Below are 19,317 nucleotides of genomic sequence, written 5' to 3' on the forward strand. Positions count from 1 at the left end.
AACCATTCGCAGTCACAATCACACCGAAAGTCAATTTGAGGTGATCGATTAACCGAGCATGCGTGGTTTTGGAATGTGGGAGGCAACGGAACACCCTGAAAAAAGCCACACAACATGCCAACTCCACACAGGCAGGCCGGATTCGAACCCTCGACCATTGCACCGTAAGGCCGACATGCTAATAGGTCGCCCACAGTCTGAAGTGCCTAAAAAATGTAACCGGTCCACATGGTTGTACATTTTGCCAGCCACAAGTATATAAAATCCAGAATATAATTGGAAAAGAAATATCAGAAATGATCATTAAAAAAAGAATAATACATGAAACACTTGCCAACTCAATCATGAAAATCAAAACCAAAAATGGAGTGATTGCACGTCGTCCACATGGCCTGCCAGGGGGCGCCGTTGTAGTGGCAATCGTCCTCCCTCGCGCTCTGCGGCAAGCACCAGCTCCCCCCCCCCCCTCCCCCCAAATCTCTGTGCACAGGAACCCCTGAAGACGTCATGTGGCCACTCAAAAACGCTGGCACAGAACCACAGCAAAAGTGCAGTAGGAGGAGCCACTTATTTGGTATATTTTTTGGGGTTGGCGGTCTGCTTGTCGGGGACCACCATCCACTCATCCGTCCGTCCGTACGTCCATCCAGTCATTCATCCATCCCGGCTCTACGTGACTCTCCCCGACCGCTGGTGGATGTGCTCGTGGGTGTGGGAGGGGCCCACGCCAAGCGCCGCTGCACCCCGCCCGTCTCGCCTCATTTGGACTGCGGGGATAACGAGCTGCAAGCAGGGAAGAAGAACCTGCGTGATCCCTTCTTCGTCCTCCTGCTGCTATTTGGGCGTCTTTTTTTTTTTTTTTTGCCTCTGCGTCAAAAGGTAAGCGCGATGGCCTCCCGGTGGTGTCGTGTCGTGTCGTCGACGTTCGCGTGCACGCGTTTCCTTGCAAGCTGATCATCGAGCGTGGAAAATGACGTAGGGAATCCCCACAGTAATCCAATCGCCACGCATGAATGATGCATGCATGTCGTGCATGCAAGGCACTACAAGCGTGGAGAATAATTAAAGTTGGGGGGGGGGCGAGTCGTTGTGTAATCACCATTTTAATCCCCAACGCACACCTTCTCGCTTCAGTGTCTTGCATAAATGGCTCTGTATTCATTAGAAAGAATGTGCGTGCGTGCGTGCGTGGAAGGTAAATAAAGATGGCAGGGTCGCCAACCTGTGGATGAGCTGTCGGGGAAGGAGCCCGCCCACCCCCACAACCTACTGCCCCGCTCCCGAATAGTACTGGAGCATTCAGGCCTTCAAACTCAGTGGAGTTCTTCAGGGGCCACATTGGCCCCAATTTGATATCGAGTGATTTCTGATCGAGCATGATTGTTAGCCAATAAGCAACGGGAAATTAGCACGTTGGAAGAGGTGCAGGGTTCGATTCCGGTTACGGCGTTCCTGTGTGGAGTTTGCATGATCTCCCCATGCCTGCGTGGCTTTTCTCCGGGTACTCCGGTTTCCTCTCACATTTCAAAAATATGCATGACAGGTTGACCGAACACTCAAAACGGTCCCTCGTTGTGATTGTGAGCGTGGACGGTTGTTCGTCTATGTGTGCCCAGCGATTGGCTGGCCACCAGTTCAGGGTGTCCGTCGCCCAGTGCCGTAAACGCCGTGACGAAATGTAATTGCAGCAAATGTGTTCTTTCAGAAGGGTGTATGAAACCGTTGACGCTAATCAGCAGCCAATAAGTCGTTCTCGGCTTCAAAAAGGTTGGCGAGACCCGCTCGATAGCGTTCCAGTTTGGATGGACACTTGCCCGGCCTAGTTTCCAATATTTGGCCTTGCGTAGTTCAGATGTTGTTGTTTGTCAGTTGTTTTGGGGGCTTGGCCCCTTCAGCATCCCGTCTAGCATGCCTAAACTTGTCCGACTTTCAACGTCTGAGCATTTCTCTCCCTCACGTTGGACACGAGAAACTGAGATTCACCCACGCGTCTTTATCTTCTGCTCAAAAGCTGTGCTGATCTCAGCTCTTTGCTGTGCGCTCATCATGGCAACCTTGGCGGAAGTGTAAGACTGAGACAGTGACAGAACAAACAGACTCGAGATTGAAAGGGCAGAAAACAGCGTGCCTTGGAGTCCAAACGCCTGTTTGTGCGGCACTTTTCCAAGTCTGCTCGTTCCAGACTGTTGTTTTCTGGCGCTGTGGCGCCAGCAGCAGAGAGACCGCTCCGTGCGATCTCTTGTCACAGATCGACGGGAAACCCGAGCGGGCCGACAGATGTGCCTACGCGGCGCCCAAGCTAGCAGGGGCGACTTTTCCATCAACGGGAATGGAAAGCATGCAAATGAGCTGAGCATGCGCGTCCCATGTTCATATCCGTGGTTGTTGTTTACTGGAGTGAGCTCGAGTCACGTGACACGGTGACGCGTATACTGCTCAATGGGGCCGATGTGTTGAGCAAGCGTTTGTCAGCGATAAGAAATATTCCCGAATTGAAAGAAAAAAAACAGCTGGTAGATGATACATTTACTTGCACCGCCTCCAATTTGACATTTCACATCATTTGAGGCGCGTTCAATTTGGGTGTTTCGAGCGAGGATCAGAATTGCGCAGTTGGGCTTTTTTTTCCGGACAGGGTCGGAGTTTCAAATGTTTCGAGTTTCAAATTGGGGTTTCAAGCGGCAGCCTCTGTTTTGAAATGTCGGTTTCGAGCCAAAGTTCCAGTTTCAAATCGGGTTGCCAGCCTTGTGTCAGGATTCCAAATGAAGCTATCGAGTGAGGGTAAGTTTTCAAGCCAGCGCTAGCCTTTCAAAATCAGGTTCCCGACACTTGACCTCCCTGAAGTGCTGAGTGGACCTTTTGAGGCCAAATTGGAATATTTCCTGATTCTGTCCTGCCTCTGTCGGCTGCCAGAAAACAAACAAAACGTCTTTTATAGCCACTCGGCCAAATGAGCGGAAAGCAGATCGTGACAACGCGCCGCCGTCGTCGTCATGAGTCATCGCGGCCTTTCGCCGGGCAAGCTCACGGCGCCTCCGCGACTGCGCCGCAGGAAAATCTTCATCCGCCGCTTTGGTCTTCTTCTTTCCCCGTGCGCTCTTGATACAATGGCCACTTTTCACAGGGTTCAATGACCTTTAGCCGAGCCGCGCGTGTGCGCGTGCGTGCTCCCCAAGGTGCCCGTTCTGCCGTGCGATCAAGTGCTGCCGCGGTCACCTGCAGCCAGGCACAGAGGGATCCTTCGTCTCCACATGCACCACAGCATTGAGGGTTTGGCTTTCCAAGTAGGACGTAAAAAACCTGGGTTAGAGTTTTCCAAGTTTAAAAGTAGGATTTCAAGACAATGTTATGCACGTCTGACGTAACGAGTCACTCATAGCCCTTTTCCATCCCCAGAAATTGGTGCTCGCTGGGCGAAGAGAGTTGCGTCGATTGAAGCGGCTACTCCACACAGTTGAAGCATTGGTGGCGATCTGGCACTCATCTTTAATTTGACGGTGGACCCGCCGCACGGCAGGCTTCTATTTGGCCTTCGACTGACTTTGCTTCCAGGTGTCTCAGTCACGAGGAGGGATTCTCATCATTGCAGCGGTGCTATTTTCGGACCGTCAAAGCAATCAGACCCTCCTGTCATTTTCCCCGAATTGATCTGTAATCCGCAACGGGACAGAGATTAAAACGTGGAAACGGTCCAGATTGAGAATGTTTGGCGAGTTCGTCGCGAGTGAGTGTTCTTCTGTTGTATTTCCGTGAAAAGCGACATTTTCCGGTTTCACTTCTGAGATGACCGAAATATGAAATGCTTTCATTCTTGTTTTGTTTTACTTTGCCCAGGCGTTTACGCTCCAAAGTCCCCAAAGGGGGATTTCGTTTCTTGTGTGGAAACCTGCCTCACGTTCAGTCCAGCTAATCAGTCATATTGCTCAGACAATGTGGTTCTGTCATTTCATGAGTTCTCCTGTCCTCCCTTGCCTCCAGGTACTGACTGACCAAATATTTCACACCGGAGAGACAGAGAACTTGTGTTATGATGGGGGGACTCACGTTCTCAATAAAACCCTCCCGAAAACCTGCTCCGTCCTACCGAAAAGCGTCCCACGTCGATGACGGTCACTGATATGCGTCCTGTCTTTAGAGACCGCCGCCTCCCTCGCTAAACGGCATCATCAATAACATTCAAGAAACAACATGCGTCCGTCCCTCGCCACCGCCGTCCTCCCAGCCAGGACCCGCACCCACAACGCGCCCAATTTGGCAATCGGGGGCCGCGAGCACCTCGCAGCGCCCCGGAGACGCAGCCCCAACCTTCGGCACACTCTCAGCCCGGAGAACCTCCGCAGTCTGGCGGAAAGGGGCGGGGCCTCACTGGATGCCGTGTCTATGGTGGGCGGCCCCGTCGCCCTGTCCCGCGCCAACAGCGACACCGACCTGGTGAGCTCGCAAACCAGGTCCTCGCTGACAGCGTCCGCCCTGGACTTCACGCTGAACCGGGGCCAGACCCTCGTCATATCCTGGGACATCAAGGAGGAAGTGGATGCCACCGACTGGATTGGCCTCTACCATATCGGTAAGACTGTGATTGTGGAACGTCAATTTTTGTTTTGAAGGGGAATATGGGGGGATGAAGACTCGATTGCCAAGAAGCAGAATGGACTCAAAAAGAAAAATAACAGCAAAAACAAACAACGTCCTTGGATTATCAAATATGCAACATGAATAAAAGTCAACAAATAACAGTCTCAAGGACGAGGAAAAAGCCATGACTGGACTGGACTGAACTTGGACAGAGACACCTGACAAACAACGAACCTACAAAGACAGCAAGAATGCAAGAAACTTAAATACAAGCAACTGACACAAGTGGCGAAGGGAGCTGAGTGGGCGAAGGGACAGGGTTGAGTTGACCATATACAGTATATATATAAAAACGTGTCCACATTGTCTTATTCGTGTGTTGGATGTACGCCTTTAATGGGTGTGACATTTTGTATTTGTGTCTGACAGTTTTTTGTCTTCTTTCAACTGTTCCTGGACAATCAGAATTCGGGGCACCAACTGGTTTCAGGTTGTGTTCTGGTCTCCCATTATTCTCCAGATGAGACCAGTCCATCAAACGTGTGGGATTGTAAGAACCGAGGGGTCAACGGCACCCAGAAGGGTCAGATCGTTTGGAGGCTGGAGGCGGGGCCCTACTTCATGGAACGTGAGTGACTCAGATGAGGCCACGGATACCAGTTGCATCATAACAGGGTGCATGAAAAAGACTCATGCCATTTGAATACGAAGTAAGACATTTGGAGTTAAAGCAGCCCTTTCGGGCGAATCCCGGGGTTTGCTCTTTGGCGAGTTCCAAGGAGGGGACTCACCCAAATGAGCCAAAGAGGCAGAACAGAAATCATTGGGGGGGGGGGGCTCGTTCAACACTGCTCACAGCGCCAACTGTTTTTGCCACCCCATCTCACAGCGGAGACCAGGATCTGTTTCAAGTACTATCACGGAGTGAGCGGAGCCCTGAGAGCAACGACCCCCTGCATCACTGTAAAGAATACAGCTGTCCTGGTGTGTCACTTCTGCAGAGAATCCCCCCCCAACCCCACACCCGCAACCCCGACCGCCCTGCCGCCCTGAATTGAAAGAGTTCACAATTGTTTTGCCCACGTGCAAATAGAACCACGATTTTGAATCATTCTGACTTTTTTTAGGTGGAGGGTCTTGCTGAGCAGGTGGGTGTCGAACATCCTCGGAAACTGATAAGCTTCACGTTAACAGGTGAGTTGACATGTTTTCATACGTTTCAGTGCTGTACACCCCCAACCAGATAAATCTGTGTGAAAATAAGATGACTGTACAGTAAATCCACCCCCCAAACTACGGTCCAAGTGTTCAATGGTTTGGATTACGGCACCTCCACCGACACCACTCGGCGTGCTACTGAAATGTCCCAAGTTCTGCAACTTGATGTGCGCTCGCAGATCTGCGTGCCACCGGCCTGAAGAAAGGCATGTTCTTCCATCCGGATCCCTACCTCAAGATGTCCATCCACCCTGGGAAGAGGAGTGTCTTTCCTGTGTTCAGCCACCACGGACAGGAGCGTCGCTCGGCCATCATTGCCAACACTGTCAATCCGGTTTGGCATGGCGAGGTCACTATGACATTCTTTCAGATCAAACCCTAAAAGCAACATTGACTCGAAGCCCAAACCTTTCATCCATCACGATACCGAAAGGATAATCTCACGATTACCCGACAGCCGAACGCTGAACCCATACCCCGGCCCTATTCCTTCACTCCGAAGCCCTAAACCTTAAACCCACCCTATCCCTCCCTAAGCCCTAACCTCTAACCCTTCAGTTCATTTCCCATAAGGGGAGCCTAAGCCTGAACCCTTACTGCCTAACCTTCACCCCATAACCCACTAATCCTACCTCATGCCCTTGAACCAAAACCTTCACCCAAAGAGCAATTGAGTTCATCACCATACCATCACCCCTACCCGTTAGCCCCAAACCTGTTTTCCTTAACCTGCCCTACACCCAACTACACTCCTAACCCAGGTCGATGTGGGTCTCTCTTTCCAGAAATATACATTTGTAGCGCTGCTGACAGACATCCTGTACATTGAAGTCAAGGACAAGTTTGCCAAAAGTCGACCCATCATCAAGCGCTTCCTTGGCCAGTTGACCATCCCCGTGCAGCGGCTTCTTGAGAAAATATCCGGGTAGGTAATCTCCGGCCAAATGTGGTCTTACCGAACTGAAAAGTAATACCGGCCTATGCCAAAATAATACATAGATAAGTCCGACCTTTTTCTGCGTCTCAGAGTCCAGCCTGTGACTTTTCCCCTGTGCCGACGCATCCCCACGGAGCACGTCAGCGGACAGCTACAGTTCAAAGTTGAACTCACTTCGACAGGACCCGATGGTAAGGCATTTGGGACCGAGACACGACGCGAATAGAAGAAAAAAAAACCATTGACTGGACCTGTGCCAAACCCTCCCGATATATTAACTGCCGATGTTTACGTCGTCAACTCTAAATGTACCACAATCTCTGAGGCCAAGCATTTGAAAGTCATGTCAAACTAATCTTGCAACATGACCCTTGAAAATAGATGGGTCACAGACGATGTTCCTCCTGCCCAGGTGCCTCTCCAGATTCCATCATTGGCCTTTCGACCTTCAACGGAGCTCCGGGGACGCCTTCAGATGACGAGGACCTTCCTCATCACCTTCCAGGAGTGGTTTCACCTGAGCCCTCCCCCACCGGATCGCAGAGTTCTCAAGGTATCTGGGAAGGCGGGGCAGCAGCGGCAGCCTCCCCGGAAAAGGAACTGCTACTCGTCAGAGCCGGGGCGAGGTTTTTGGACCGGCGCGAGTTGCTCCAGAGGTCTCTCAGCGAGGGTCTGGATGCTATCGAGGCCCCCAAGGGTCCCGGGGAAAGGCCATTGGGCGCGGCCTCGCCAAAACTGCGCTCCAGCTTCCCCACGCACACGCGGCTCAGCGACATGTTGCACATCGACTCGGATGAGGATGATGAGCGCTCCGGGTTTGGAGAGATGCCTCCCATGCTGCCCTCTCCGCTGCTACTTAATGGGGACCCTCCGGATAATAATAGCGGTCCCGATGACGACGTGCCGTCTCCTGAGCCGCAGCTGGTCCCGGAGCAATCTGCCGATGAAGAACCAGAGACTGCGGGTACTCAAGAGACAGCCCAGGTGGCCCCCAAGGTGCAGGCCAGTCTGGAAAAGGAGGACATTCTGGAGGCAGAGGTCTTCTCTGAGGCAGAGGAGGCACTTTTCACAGAAGCCACGTCCCGCACCGCTTTGCCAGAGGGTGGAGAGGCGGGAAGAGGACCGACCGAGGAGCCTTCTTCAGAGGTGGACACGTGCTCCATGGCCACAGCCCCACAGACGGTCGTGTCTTCCTCAGATAGTTGTCCGATCACGTTGACCACAGCTCTGGTGAGTTCTTGGTCCTCTTTCGACCCAGTGATCTCCTTCTCTTTCGCTGTTGTTCACACCCTTTTGGAAGCGCCACTCTACGTTTGTGGACTCTTCAGTGTTGGGAAGTAACAAAATACAAATACTTTCATACTGTATTGAGGTATGTTTTTCAGGTAGTTGTACTTTAATGGGGGATTTCTTTTTCTGACTTTTCTCACTCCACCCATGAAAAAGTCCTACTTTTTTTTTTCCTTTCCGCTAACCTTGTAGGAAGCAGATGAAGGGGCCGATGCAGCCATCGATCCGGGGGGAGATGCGATCGGTGGCACCCCGCCGTCCACTCCGCCTGTAGGCTGTGAGGATGACGGGCTTGGCATTTGTCCCGAGGCTGAAGGAGAAGCAGCCTCGTCGGCTCTGGAATCCCAGGAGATAGTCGTGAGAAAGCTGAGTCTGCGGGCGGCGGGCGGCACGTCCGAAGAACCGGACGGCGATGAGTCTAAGCCGCATGAGGAGACGGCATCTGTGGAGTCCGAGCAAGTTACCACAGAAACGGATGGAGAGGAAGGTATGGCGAGGTCTTTTGACTTTTCCGCAGTCACGTCAAGCCTTAGGCTCCAACTTCACATGAGCACTCCAGCTGAATATGTCGAGACACAAGAACTGTACTGGGACAAAATCCTCAGTTTATGTTTGTTTGTCTGTACCCAGGCACGCCTGTCAACGGTCACCCTGTTCGGTCGCTTCCGTCTGTACGGCATGATATTCACCGTTACCAACGAGTGGACGAGCCCCTGCCACCGAGTAAGCCTTTATGTCTCGATGGCTGGGATACCTGCTTCTGATTAGGTGGATCCTCTAGTCGAGTGCAAGCCCTGAAATTCGCTCAAAATGGCTGAATCCACCCCAAGTAGCCAACTTCTTGCTAGATACTTTTTCCGTCCATCCATGTGCACTGGTCGATTGGTGAAACTTGTGTCTTGCAACTGATGTTTGGATCCGACTTTCCGACTAAGTGTGAGCCCTAGAATTGAAGCAAAATGGTCAATTTCCTGTTCCCATGCAGGCAAGGCTCCGCAAGAGTTTTTCAGGTCCACCCAGTTTCGTGTTGCTGTGTGAAAGTTTTTGTTGTTGTTTTTTGGGTGTTACTCTGTTCTGTCTTGCGTTGAGCTGGTAAAATGCATGCTCTGTAGGGTTTACGTCTGGAGAGTGACTCAACCGGTCAAAAATCCTCCACTTCTTTTCCATCCAACTGGTAAAATTCTGTCGGGTATCTTCTAGCGCACTTTTGTTCACTAAGTCCTCAATGAAGTGCAGCTTACGAGATCTCCTTTTGGAAGTTGACGCTGAACACAGCCCTGCTTGTGTTCTCTCAGACTGGGAGGCCCGGATCGACAGCCATGGCAGGATCTTTTTTGTGGACCACGTGAACAGGACCACGACGTGGCAGAGGCCTACTGGACCCCCAGCGCCACAGGGCCTGACCCGGTCCAACTCCATTCAGCAGATGGAGCAACTCAACCGCAGGTGAGAGTTGACAAAAATGTGAACTTGTGCAGCAATCGGCGTCATGGTTTCTCTTCCCCGCACCAAAAAAGATTCAGAATTAGTCATATTTGCGTCATTTTGTACGAATCATTTTGGAGAAAAGTGAAAAAAGAAACAAAGAAAAACCAGATCCGAGGAGCCACCCTTGCTGGGTATGACATTTAAAAACTTTTTCGTGGATTGAACTGGTAAGGTCATTGTTATTTTCTGCCTGTGAATCCAAGAGTTGTCTCCCAGAGTCGCTCAGGGACATTCCTTGTAAGGATGCTCCGCAGAGTCTCAATAGTACGAATAACTCCTTTGAGGAACTGTTTTTTTTTTTCTTTCTTTCTTTCGGAAACGCAACAGCTCAAACTCGACACCGTATTTTTTGTCCTTTCCTGAACCAGATACCAGAGCATCAGAAGGACCATAACCAACAGTGATAGAACAGAAGAAAGCACTGCTGACCTGCTCCCCGAAGCAGAACCCGAACTGATCCCTCACTCCATTTCCGGTCGGTTTGAACACACCTATGGTAGACTGACATTCTGCGTTCGACCAGCATGCCTTTGTCTTTGCTCTCTCGTAGAATACAGACGAGACGGCGTCGTTGCTCACTCGAACGGTCGTTCCCGTCTGTCGTTGCTGCTCCAGTCGCCCAGCGCCAAGTTCCTGTGCAGTCCCGACTTCTTTACTGTGCTGCATTCTAACCCCGTCAGTGACCTCCGCTGCTTGGTTCACCTGCACGCCGAGTCCCCTCGTGTCCTTAGTTGTGTCCAAATGTTCCGCATGGATGTCATTTTAAGTCATGACTTTGTAAGGCAGCAAACCCGGGGCCTGTTTGAACAAATCCCCTGATAGGACTTCGATGCCGTCGGAGCCTTTTGGTGCATGTCGAGGCCTAGTCACAGCAAAGAAATCGGCAGACTTAGATCACCTCCGCTCGGCAAGGGGAAGAAAATAGCATCAAACGCATGCGGGTGAGCCTCCAAAGCTCAGTCTTTCTCTCCTCTCCAGAGTGCCTACCGCATGTTTACGAGCAACACCTGCCTGAAGCATATGATCAGCAAGGTGCGGCGAGACGCTCACTACTTTGAGCGCTACCAGCACAACCGAGACTTGGTCACCTTCCTCAACATGTTCTCCAACAAGCAGCTGGAGCTTCCCCGGGGCTGGGAAATGAAACACGACCAAACCGGGAAGGTGGGTGGGAGCCATTTCCAGCAATCTGACAACGACCCCCGTAATGACTTTCCGTGCTAGTTTCCACACACTTCCCCTCCTGACCGATGGCCACGACTTGCGCCGTGCTCTCTATGCTTTAAGTCTGGGGTGTGACATGTCTGGTCCATGACCTTCCACTTATTGTCTCTGTTGCTTTTCGGTCTCCTTTCACGCAGGTCAATTGCATGCTCTGTGGGTTTGGAGTCAAAAATTTGAATGGTCTCCAATCTTCCACTTTTTGACGACAATAAATTCCTTTGTTTTCTTTTCTTTTCTTTTGCTCGGCCGTGTCGAAAACCTTTTCCATTCTTGCCCGTGATGAACTTGTTGCAGCTCTCCTTTGTTGTTTTGGGTCGTTATCTTTGTTCTTGTTTTGGAGTGGTTACTCCCCTAACAATAGGTCAAATGCATGCTGGATAGTGTTTACGTCGGGAGAGTGACTTGGCCTCTCTACGAGCTTCCACTTCTTGCCCTTGATGAACCCCTTCTTCATTTTGGCACCGTGACTCGCTGTGTACGCGCCCTCTAGAAGGGAACACATCACTCTGATACCAAAGGTCGTTGAAAAAATGAGCTCATGCTGCAGTTGTTGAAGTGTGGTGTCGAGTTGTCTCTAAGAGGATAATTGCTTCCTCCCAGATTCCGAAGATCAGGTAGTTTGTCACGGTAGGCTTCGCTATTCCAGTTCTTGGGAGGGTGGCGGTGCGGGAGGCGAGCACCGAACGGACGCGCGACGCAACTAAACGTATTTGCGTCTCGCCCCCTCAGCCCTTCTTTGTGGATCACAACTGTCGTTCCACAACCTTCATCGATCCACGGCTGCCTCTCCAGAGTTCGCGCTCCACCGGGCTGCTGGCCCACCGCCAGCATCTGAGCCGCCAACGCAGCCACAGCGCCGGCGAGGTGAGTTACCGCAGCGACGGCCCGGTGGTCGTCGGGCACGCGGCCGGCTTGTCCCGGGCTTCGCTCTCCGGTTGACGATGTTTGTTTCTTAAAAAGAATTGCAGTCGTGCCCTGACATTTGAGTCGAATGGATCCCTCGACCACCCTCGTATCTCAAGTCAACATCTCGGATTGAAATGAAGGGCAATGCCGTTAATCCGTTCCAGCCTCCAGAAAACAACACAGAACAAAGCATTTCTGTCGTCTTTTTGTCATGAGAAAAATAGCCCTCCGAAATGTCACGTTTCACAAAATCATACCGTGATGGCAGAAGTCAATCGACTCAAAAAGGAAAAGTCTTTGTCAGCATTTCCTCTACTTCTGGTGTTTACCTATTCCCTGCTTCTCGTGAATGGAGTTGAGCCAGCGGCCACCATACTGCGCTTATATCTAAAAAAAAAAACGCCCGATCGTCGGCTAGTATCTCGAAAAATCCTCAGCGGGGTCACTCGTGTCTCGAGACCAGTCGAGGGCGTAGCCCGCCAAAATGACGGGACAAAATGAGCGAGTGTGCGCATGGGTGTCAGAACTTGGATGCCACCTGAGCCTTCAGCGCCTCCTTCCGCCGCAGGTGGCCGACGACTCGCGGCAAAGCAACTCGCCCGCCGCGCCGCGAGCTTCCAGCACCTTCAGCGGGTCCAGTCGCTCCGGCCAGTACCACGACGTTGTGCCCGTGGGTACGTGAGCGGAAAAAACAGCACGCCGGGCCGCGGCCACGCCCCTTTCATGTCATCTTTCTTTCTCGTTGTGATCCCGCAGCCTACAATGACAAGATTGTGGCCTTCCTCAGGCAGCCCAACGTCTTTGAGGTACTGCAGGAAAGACAACCGGAGCTCGCCAGGAACAACTCGCTCAAGTGGGTCCCGCTGTCTCGGCATCAGCATCATCCACCTTGAATTCGGTGAGGGAAGCCTCAGTGAGTCTGCGGTGTGTTTGCAGGGAAAAGGTGCAGTTCATCCGCAGCGAGGGCGCCGTCGGGTTGGTGCGTCTCTCCGGGGACGCCGACCTCGTCATGCTGCTCAGGTCAGTCCCGTGTGCTCTTTTGAGTGAGATCTCTCTCGATTCATTAGATTTTTCCCTCCGCAGCTTATTTGAAGACGAGGTGATGTCGTACGTGCCACCTTTGCTCCACCCAAATTACAGCCTGTCCTCATCTCCTCAGAGTTCCCCGGGTGAGACCATTTTTGTAGCAGCCTGGACCGGAGGGCGCCTCTGTGGACTTTGGACACCATTGTCTCTCCGTCTCCCGTTTGTTTTTCTCGTTTTTCTCTGTTAGGCACCCAACGAGCCAACGCGCGTGCTCCGGCGCCCTACAAGCGAGATTTTGAGGCCAAACTGAGGAACTTCTATCGGAAACTGGAGACTAAAGGATATGGACAGGGACCGGGGAAAGTCAAGTACGTGCAACCTACTTGACTTTCGTCGCGGCGGCCTCCCGTTGCGGCGGGGCAGGGTTGGATTCCGGCCGCGGCCTTCCTGTGCGGAGTTCGCGTGTTCTCCCGTGGTTTTCTCCGGCCGCTCCGGTTTCCTCCCGCATTCCCGAAACATGCATGCTAGGTTGATTGAATGCTCACCGGTGTCAAAGTCAAGGCCCGAGGGCCAGATCCGGCCCCGCCACGCCACGTCTTTTAATGCGCTCCGCGAAAGCGATAAAAGCGAGTTTGACACCCCTGCTCTAAATTGTCCTTCAGTCGATTGTGAGCACGAAGGGTTGTTTGTGGATGTGTGCCCCGTGATCGGTCGGCCGACCCTTGAGGGCGCACCCCGTCGTCTCGTGCCCGAAGACGGCCGGGATAGCCCTCCTGAGGAGAAGCGCATTTGAAAACGCATGGACGGATAGTGCGCCGCGCCGCGCCGCGACCCGCCGTTAACGCTAACAAGCGCGGCGCGCGTGCCCTCAGGCTCATCATACGGCGGGACCACCTCCTGGAGGACGCCTTCAACCAAATCATGTGTTACTCCCGCAAAGACCTGCAGAGGAGTAAACTTTACGTCAGCTTCGTCGGCGAGGACGGGTGAGGATAAGCCATCGTCGCCTCGCACGTGGCTGACTTTTCGTCCGGCGGAAATGGAGGTGGATGATGATGTGGCGATGTGATTACGTTCGGGGGCGGGGGCTGGCAGGCTGGACTACAGCGGCCCGTCCAGAGAGTTCTTCTTCCTGGTGTCCAGAGAGCTTTTCAACCCTTACTACGGCCTGTTTGAATACTCGGCCAACGACACGTACACGGTCCAGATCAGCCCCATGTCGGCCTTTGTGGATAATCACCACGAATGGTGAGGCGGTGAGCTTTTACGAGCGTTTGTCGCACCTCTCGGAAACGCCTGTGTTTGGTGTCCCAAGGTTTCGTTTTAGCGGGCGCATTCTGGGACTGGCTCTGGTTCATCAGTATCTGCTGGATGCCTTCTTTACTCGTCCTTTCTACAAGGGGCTGCTCCGCATGTAAGTCCTGCAACCGGACGCTTTGCGACGAGCGCATGCCAGCACTTAAGAACTGAATATTGATGTCGTTTAGGGTATCTCGCATTTGGGGAAATGCGCTCGCGGGCCGCGTGCACCTTTTCAACGGCGCGACTTTTCTGGAATTTACAGTCGTGTCATTTCAGCCCGCGCAACTCTGCGGAATTTAAGCTCGTTTTGCCGTACGGGATTTTTGATGAGCCGCATTTTGACCCGAGCCGACATTTGTGATAGTGATGGGAGTCAAACAACAAACCTGTGCAATTTTGGGGGGAGTTTCATTTGACCCGGGCAACTTTCGCCGGACTTGATCCCGCACGACTTTTGAGATCTTTTACTGGCTTACTCATGCAGACCGTGCGACCTGAGCGACCTGGAGTTCCTGGACGAGGAATTCCACCAGAGCCTGCAGTGGATGAAGGACAACGACATCGAGGACATGCTGGATCTCACTTTCACAGTCAACGAGGAGGTCTTCGGACAGGTGCGCACTTGAGGCTCAACAGCCCACCGTTATAAATAAATCGTTTGAAATCAACTGACCGGAAATCCACCCACGTTACGCAGGTTAATGCGCAAGTCACCTGTAAATCCGGCACGTTGCGCCGGTCCAGACCGACTTATCGAAATCCCAACCAAAGTGCGTCCGGCGTACTCCATTCGAGTACTTGTTTGACCGTGCAGATCACCGAGCGAGAGCTGAAGCCCGGCGGGGCCGGCATCCCCGTGACGGAGAAGAACAAGAAGGAGTACATCGAGCGCATGGTCAAGTGGCGCATCGAGAGGGGCGTGGCTCAGCAAACCGAAAGCTTGGTCCGAGGCTTCTACGAGGTAGCGCCCGCTTCCGACGAGCCGCAAAACGGCAACTTTTGCATGGCGTCTCCGCTGCGCTCGGTGTCCGTTCAGGTGGTGGACGTGCGACTGGTGTCGGTGTTCGACGCCAGAGAGCTGGAGCTGGTCATCGCCGGCACGGCCGAGATCGACCTGGCCGACTGGAGGAACAACACCGAGTACAGGGGAGGTCAGTGCGCCGAGCGCCGATGCTCACGTTTGGCGGGGAAAAATCAAGCCGGAGGAAAATATCATGCGGGGGCAGAATCATTTTAGAGTCGTAAGGTAGCTGAAAATATGTTGGTATGACGATCCAGACGAATGATGGCACGACTTGGTTCTTGTTATTCCTCTGACGCAAGCTCCGCCGCCTCCCCCCCCCCCTCCTCCTCCCCCCTCCCGCAGGTTACCATGACAACCACATCGTGATACGCTGGTTCTGGGCAGCTGTGGAGCGGTTCAACAATGAGCAGAGGCTGCGACTACTGCAGGTGGGGCACGTGGACCCGCACATGCGCACATGCTGCCACCGCCTGGCCATGAGGCTGTACTGTCTTGACAAAACCAAAAAAAAAAACACAACAACAACAACGCATTTGCTTTGGCATTCGCAAGATGTGGCTGGCCCGCCGAGTCATTTTACGTGGCCAGCGAATGCTTGCTGCTTCAATTGCAAATAAGCCCAACCCTCCCCGTACTTCGCAGGTACAAATGAGACGACGCGAAAGCCGCCCAAAATTGCACACGTTGAATAGAGTAAAAGTAAAATACCATTAATCCCCCCCCCCCCAAAATCCCACACGTTGAAATGAAACTCCTGCAAATGGCTCCGAACATGCCGTCAAGCTCTTAGAAGAATGTCCCCCCCCCGCGTGTGTAGTTTGTGACAGGCACGTCCAGTATTCCTTACGAGGGCTTCGCCTCGCTGCGCGGAAGCAACGGACCGCGCAGGTTCTGTGTGGAGAAGTGGGGCAAGATCACCTCCTTACCCAGGTAGCTTTGCCCAGACTGGCCACAAAAAAAGTTGAAATGTTCTAATTTCAAGGGCCCAAACATGATCCCCCCCCCCCCCAAAAAAAACCCTGCATGTCTTCCAGAGCGCACACTTGCTTCAATCGTCTGGACCTGCCACCCTACCCATCCTTCTCCATGCTCTACGAGAAGCTGGTGACAGCCGTGGAGGAGACCAGCACCTTCGGTTTGGAGTGACCCCGCCTCCTCCATCACCCCCCCCCCCCCCCCACACACACACACATACAAAGACATGTCACTCCAACCAAGAGAGAAAAACCCCACAGTGTGTTTTTCAAAAGCGTCACGGTGGTATTTGACTCAACGCGTGCGCTTTCTCTCTTCGGTGAAGTGCGGTCGGTTTACTGGATTCACTTTGTGTCCTCCTGCACCTTAAAGCGAGACGATGAAGAAGCCTCTTGGGGACCTCTCAACTGCGTCTGCTAAATTCACATGTCGACGCATCGCTCGTGTTTAACAGCACGGAAGAATGACATTTCCGCCGCGGAAAAGAGGAGAGACGGCCAAAGGCGCTTCTGCTTTGGGACTGAATGTAGTGGATGTGCTTCGCAACCCTCCCGGTCGGTCTCGCTCCTTCTCCGGTTTTCCGATTGGCTACCCCGTGGACCCCAAACTCTGCGGTTTTGTTTTCCTGGTGAACGTGTTTGTTCGTAACAGGCCCAGAAACATGGCCGCCTGCTCTCGATGCCCATTGCCCTCTCGGTTGCGCCCCCGCCAAAGTTAGAATCCGCCTCACCGTTTTCATCCATCCGTCCATTTTCCAATCGACTTCTCCTCAGGGGGGGGGGGGGGGGGCGCGGGCGTGCCGGACCCTATCCCGAGCGCCTTCGGGCAGCGGACACCCTCTGATGGTGACCGGCCAATCGCAGGGCACGTGTCGCTCGCATTCATACCGAGAGTGTCCAGACGCCAGAATCGAAGCCCGCGCCCGTGCGCCGTGCGCCGTGAGGCGGGCGTGCTAAGCGCCCATTCGCCGTTTTTACTGCTGGAGATTAAGAAGTCGGATGGCGGCGTCTCAGACCGGGCAACACAAAAAAAGTCTCAAAGACCCAAATGTCATCGGGCCATTTAGTTGAAATCAGACATAACGCGTGCGTGTCCGTCATAACGGGGCGCGTGAAAACGTTTGAAGTTCAAAGTCTGCCATTTTGGTTTCAAGCACAGCAATGTGAAGCAAATTCCAGGGCGCGTCCTCCGATAGGCTCCCGCTCGACCATCGCACGCCTACGCCTTGACGTATCGGGAGGGTTCAGTCAGGGCTCCCGCCTAACCAGTATTGGAATCCTGACATAAGCGCGGGCCCGTTTCAACTCCCGCAACAGCGCAGACACGCAGAGAGACACCCGATCCTCAAGGCGCGCTTTGCCACAAAGCGACATGCGCACGCTCCACTGCACGGATATGTTTACCGGCCTGACACACCTCTCCGTCCCCATAGAAATTCGAAATCCCTCTCAAGAGAACCGGTCCGCTCTTGCGCGGGTCGCTTTGCAGAGACGGGCGACGCCCGGGCCGAAGGTACGCGCCGGAAGACGTGAAGGTTTTACAAACGGGACGCAATGTTCGGCCCGGATCCGAAGCCGCGACGGGCCGCGGGGCTTGGACGGGACCGCTTTTCCGTGTCTGACTTTGAACCGAGGCGCTCGAAAGCTCCACGTGGAGTTCACGAATCTTCTCTAGTCTCGAACAGCTTTGGAGCCATACACGATGGGGCGAGGCGGAGGAGTCTCTTCAAGTCCCAAAATGTCAAATCCGTCACTATTCGGCTTGCCGTCGGGGCCGACGTTGTCTTTTCATGCCAAATGTGCCGATGCTTCTGTTGCCCTTTGCCTTTCCCCCGATTGTCCTACAAATCGCTCAGAAGAAGCTTGACCGTGTCGTTCGGCCAAGAATGATGAATGATGTTAACCCGGGAGGTGGCTAAGTCCGGTCCTGAAGATTCGGTTTTCGGCCCCTCCTCCAAACACACCTAATTGCAACGATCGGGGTTGTTATCAGGCTTGTGAAAAGCTCGATGACATGTTTGTCGGAGTAGAGACCGAAACAAGCCTCCCCAGGACCAGACTCGGGCACCCCCGACGTGGACTTTGTGTGAGAAGCGGCGTACGTTTTCCAGCCGGCTGGCGTCGCATGTTCCCGCGTAGACGACGAGACCCGTTCGATCCGCCAAAATGATCTACCTAACTTACGACTTGCGGGACTTCTAAATCCACGCCGCTCACTGCGTTTGCCTTGACGGCATGCGATAAAAGAGACCGTTGCGCGGGCACACGCAACTAAAAGCCCTTTGCCGCAGTCTTACACTTCCTCGCTAGCAAAAATAATCTCTTTTTTTTTTTTTTTTTTTAGACGGGCGCGCATGCAAAATGAAACCTTAGTGTACAAACGAGTTGCGGCCGAGCGCCGGCCCGAATAGCGCTAACGTGTGCGCTGCGAGATGCCATGGCAAGATTTTTCTATCCCATCATGCATGCGAGTGGTTCTCGGTCGGCTCTGTGAGCTGCGCCGGGGGCCGTTAAAACCCGTGACGGCATCGTGGTCTAGCTTGATGTTGCATGCGCCGCTGTTGCAAGACACTTACTTGACTGTCCTTACTAGCTTTTTCTGCATGACGATATTGTTATCAGAAAAAAAAAAAAGAGAGATGGAGATGAATTGTTGTTTTGGGGGTTTTTTTTTTCCCATAGTGGAAATCTCGGTCACGAGTCCCTCACGCTTCACCTGGTCATACCCGAGGGTCGAACCTAAGGAGGAGCGCTCCATCGGTAGCGCGCATCAGTCACTTTGAATGAGCTCTGGGAATGTGCAACGCGGTTTGAATGTGTCTCGTATGGCATGTTACCGCAAAACGTCACTTTCCCCCGCGTTTCCTGCCTATCTTAGTAATAGGTCGATGGTTATCGCTAGCGAGATGGCGGTGAACCCATAGGGCTGTTTTGACAAAAGAAAATAACAATGATAATACAAAAACACACGTATGTGGACCATGTGTGCGGTCATCATGTTTGTCTCTTATTTGTATATAACTGTAAATCTGTCCTGTTGTGTGTATAAATATATATTTTGCACCGAATGTACCAAAGGAGCTCAAGAGGTCTAGCGTTGGTTGGGTCTACTTTCATTTCGAATCCTTCGCCGTGCCGTAGGTCGCTCCACATGTGACGGGAGGATATTATTCCAATGTCACTCCTTTTTTTTTTTTTTTTTAATCAAAGTGGCCATTTTTTGAGTCAATTTGGTTATTTCAAAGACGTTGTCTGCTAGATTTTTTTCAGTTGTGACCAAATTTGAACCTTATGTCCTAGAACAGGGGTGTCACTCATTTTTGTCAAGGGCCACATTATAGTTACGGTTTCCT

The 19,317-nt window shown here is 52.7% G+C and overlaps 1 protein-coding gene across 7 annotated transcripts; it reads left to right on the forward strand.

The window, feature by feature from the left end:
- Positions 1-502: 502 nt before the first annotated feature.
- Positions 503-19,056, forward strand: hecw2a (HECT, C2 and WW domain containing E3 ubiquitin protein ligase 2a). 7 transcript variants are annotated; one of them, XM_086123553.1, is made up of 30 exons: positions 503-3,724; positions 3,979-4,567; positions 5,096-5,203; positions 5,465-5,559; positions 5,703-5,769; positions 5,973-6,142; positions 6,579-6,718; positions 6,821-6,921; positions 7,143-7,960; positions 8,213-8,507; positions 8,651-8,743; positions 9,316-9,466; positions 9,877-9,983; positions 10,059-10,183; positions 10,487-10,672; positions 11,462-11,596; positions 12,207-12,312; positions 12,395-12,491; positions 12,575-12,658; positions 12,722-12,807; positions 12,912-13,032; positions 13,537-13,650; positions 13,760-13,912; positions 13,980-14,078; positions 14,451-14,580; positions 14,781-14,927; positions 15,003-15,117; positions 15,333-15,418; positions 15,808-15,920; positions 16,025-19,056. In XM_086123553.1, exons 2-30 carry the CDS (start codon positions 4,189-4,191, stop codon positions 16,134-16,136), a joined length of 4,533 nt encoding a protein of 1,510 aa, XP_085979679.1. In that variant the 5' UTR covers positions 503-3,724; positions 3,979-4,188; the 3' UTR covers positions 16,137-19,056. The 7 variants fall into 7 exon arrangements, with proteins under 7 accessions (XP_085979679.1, XP_085979677.1, XP_085979678.1 ...); XM_086123551.1 differs by having other exon boundaries at positions 503-3,327; positions 3,397-4,567; XM_086123552.1 differs by having other exon boundaries at positions 503-3,304; positions 3,397-4,567.
- Positions 19,057-19,317: the final 261 nt, after the last annotated feature.

Source organism: Hippocampus guttulatus, chromosome 11 (genome assembly GCF_054856545.1).
Source record: "Hippocampus guttulatus isolate MCC_2025c chromosome 11, RoL_Hgut_1.0, whole genome shotgun sequence".
NCBI classification, from domain to species: Eukaryota; Metazoa; Chordata; class Actinopteri; order Syngnathiformes; family Syngnathidae; genus Hippocampus; species Hippocampus guttulatus.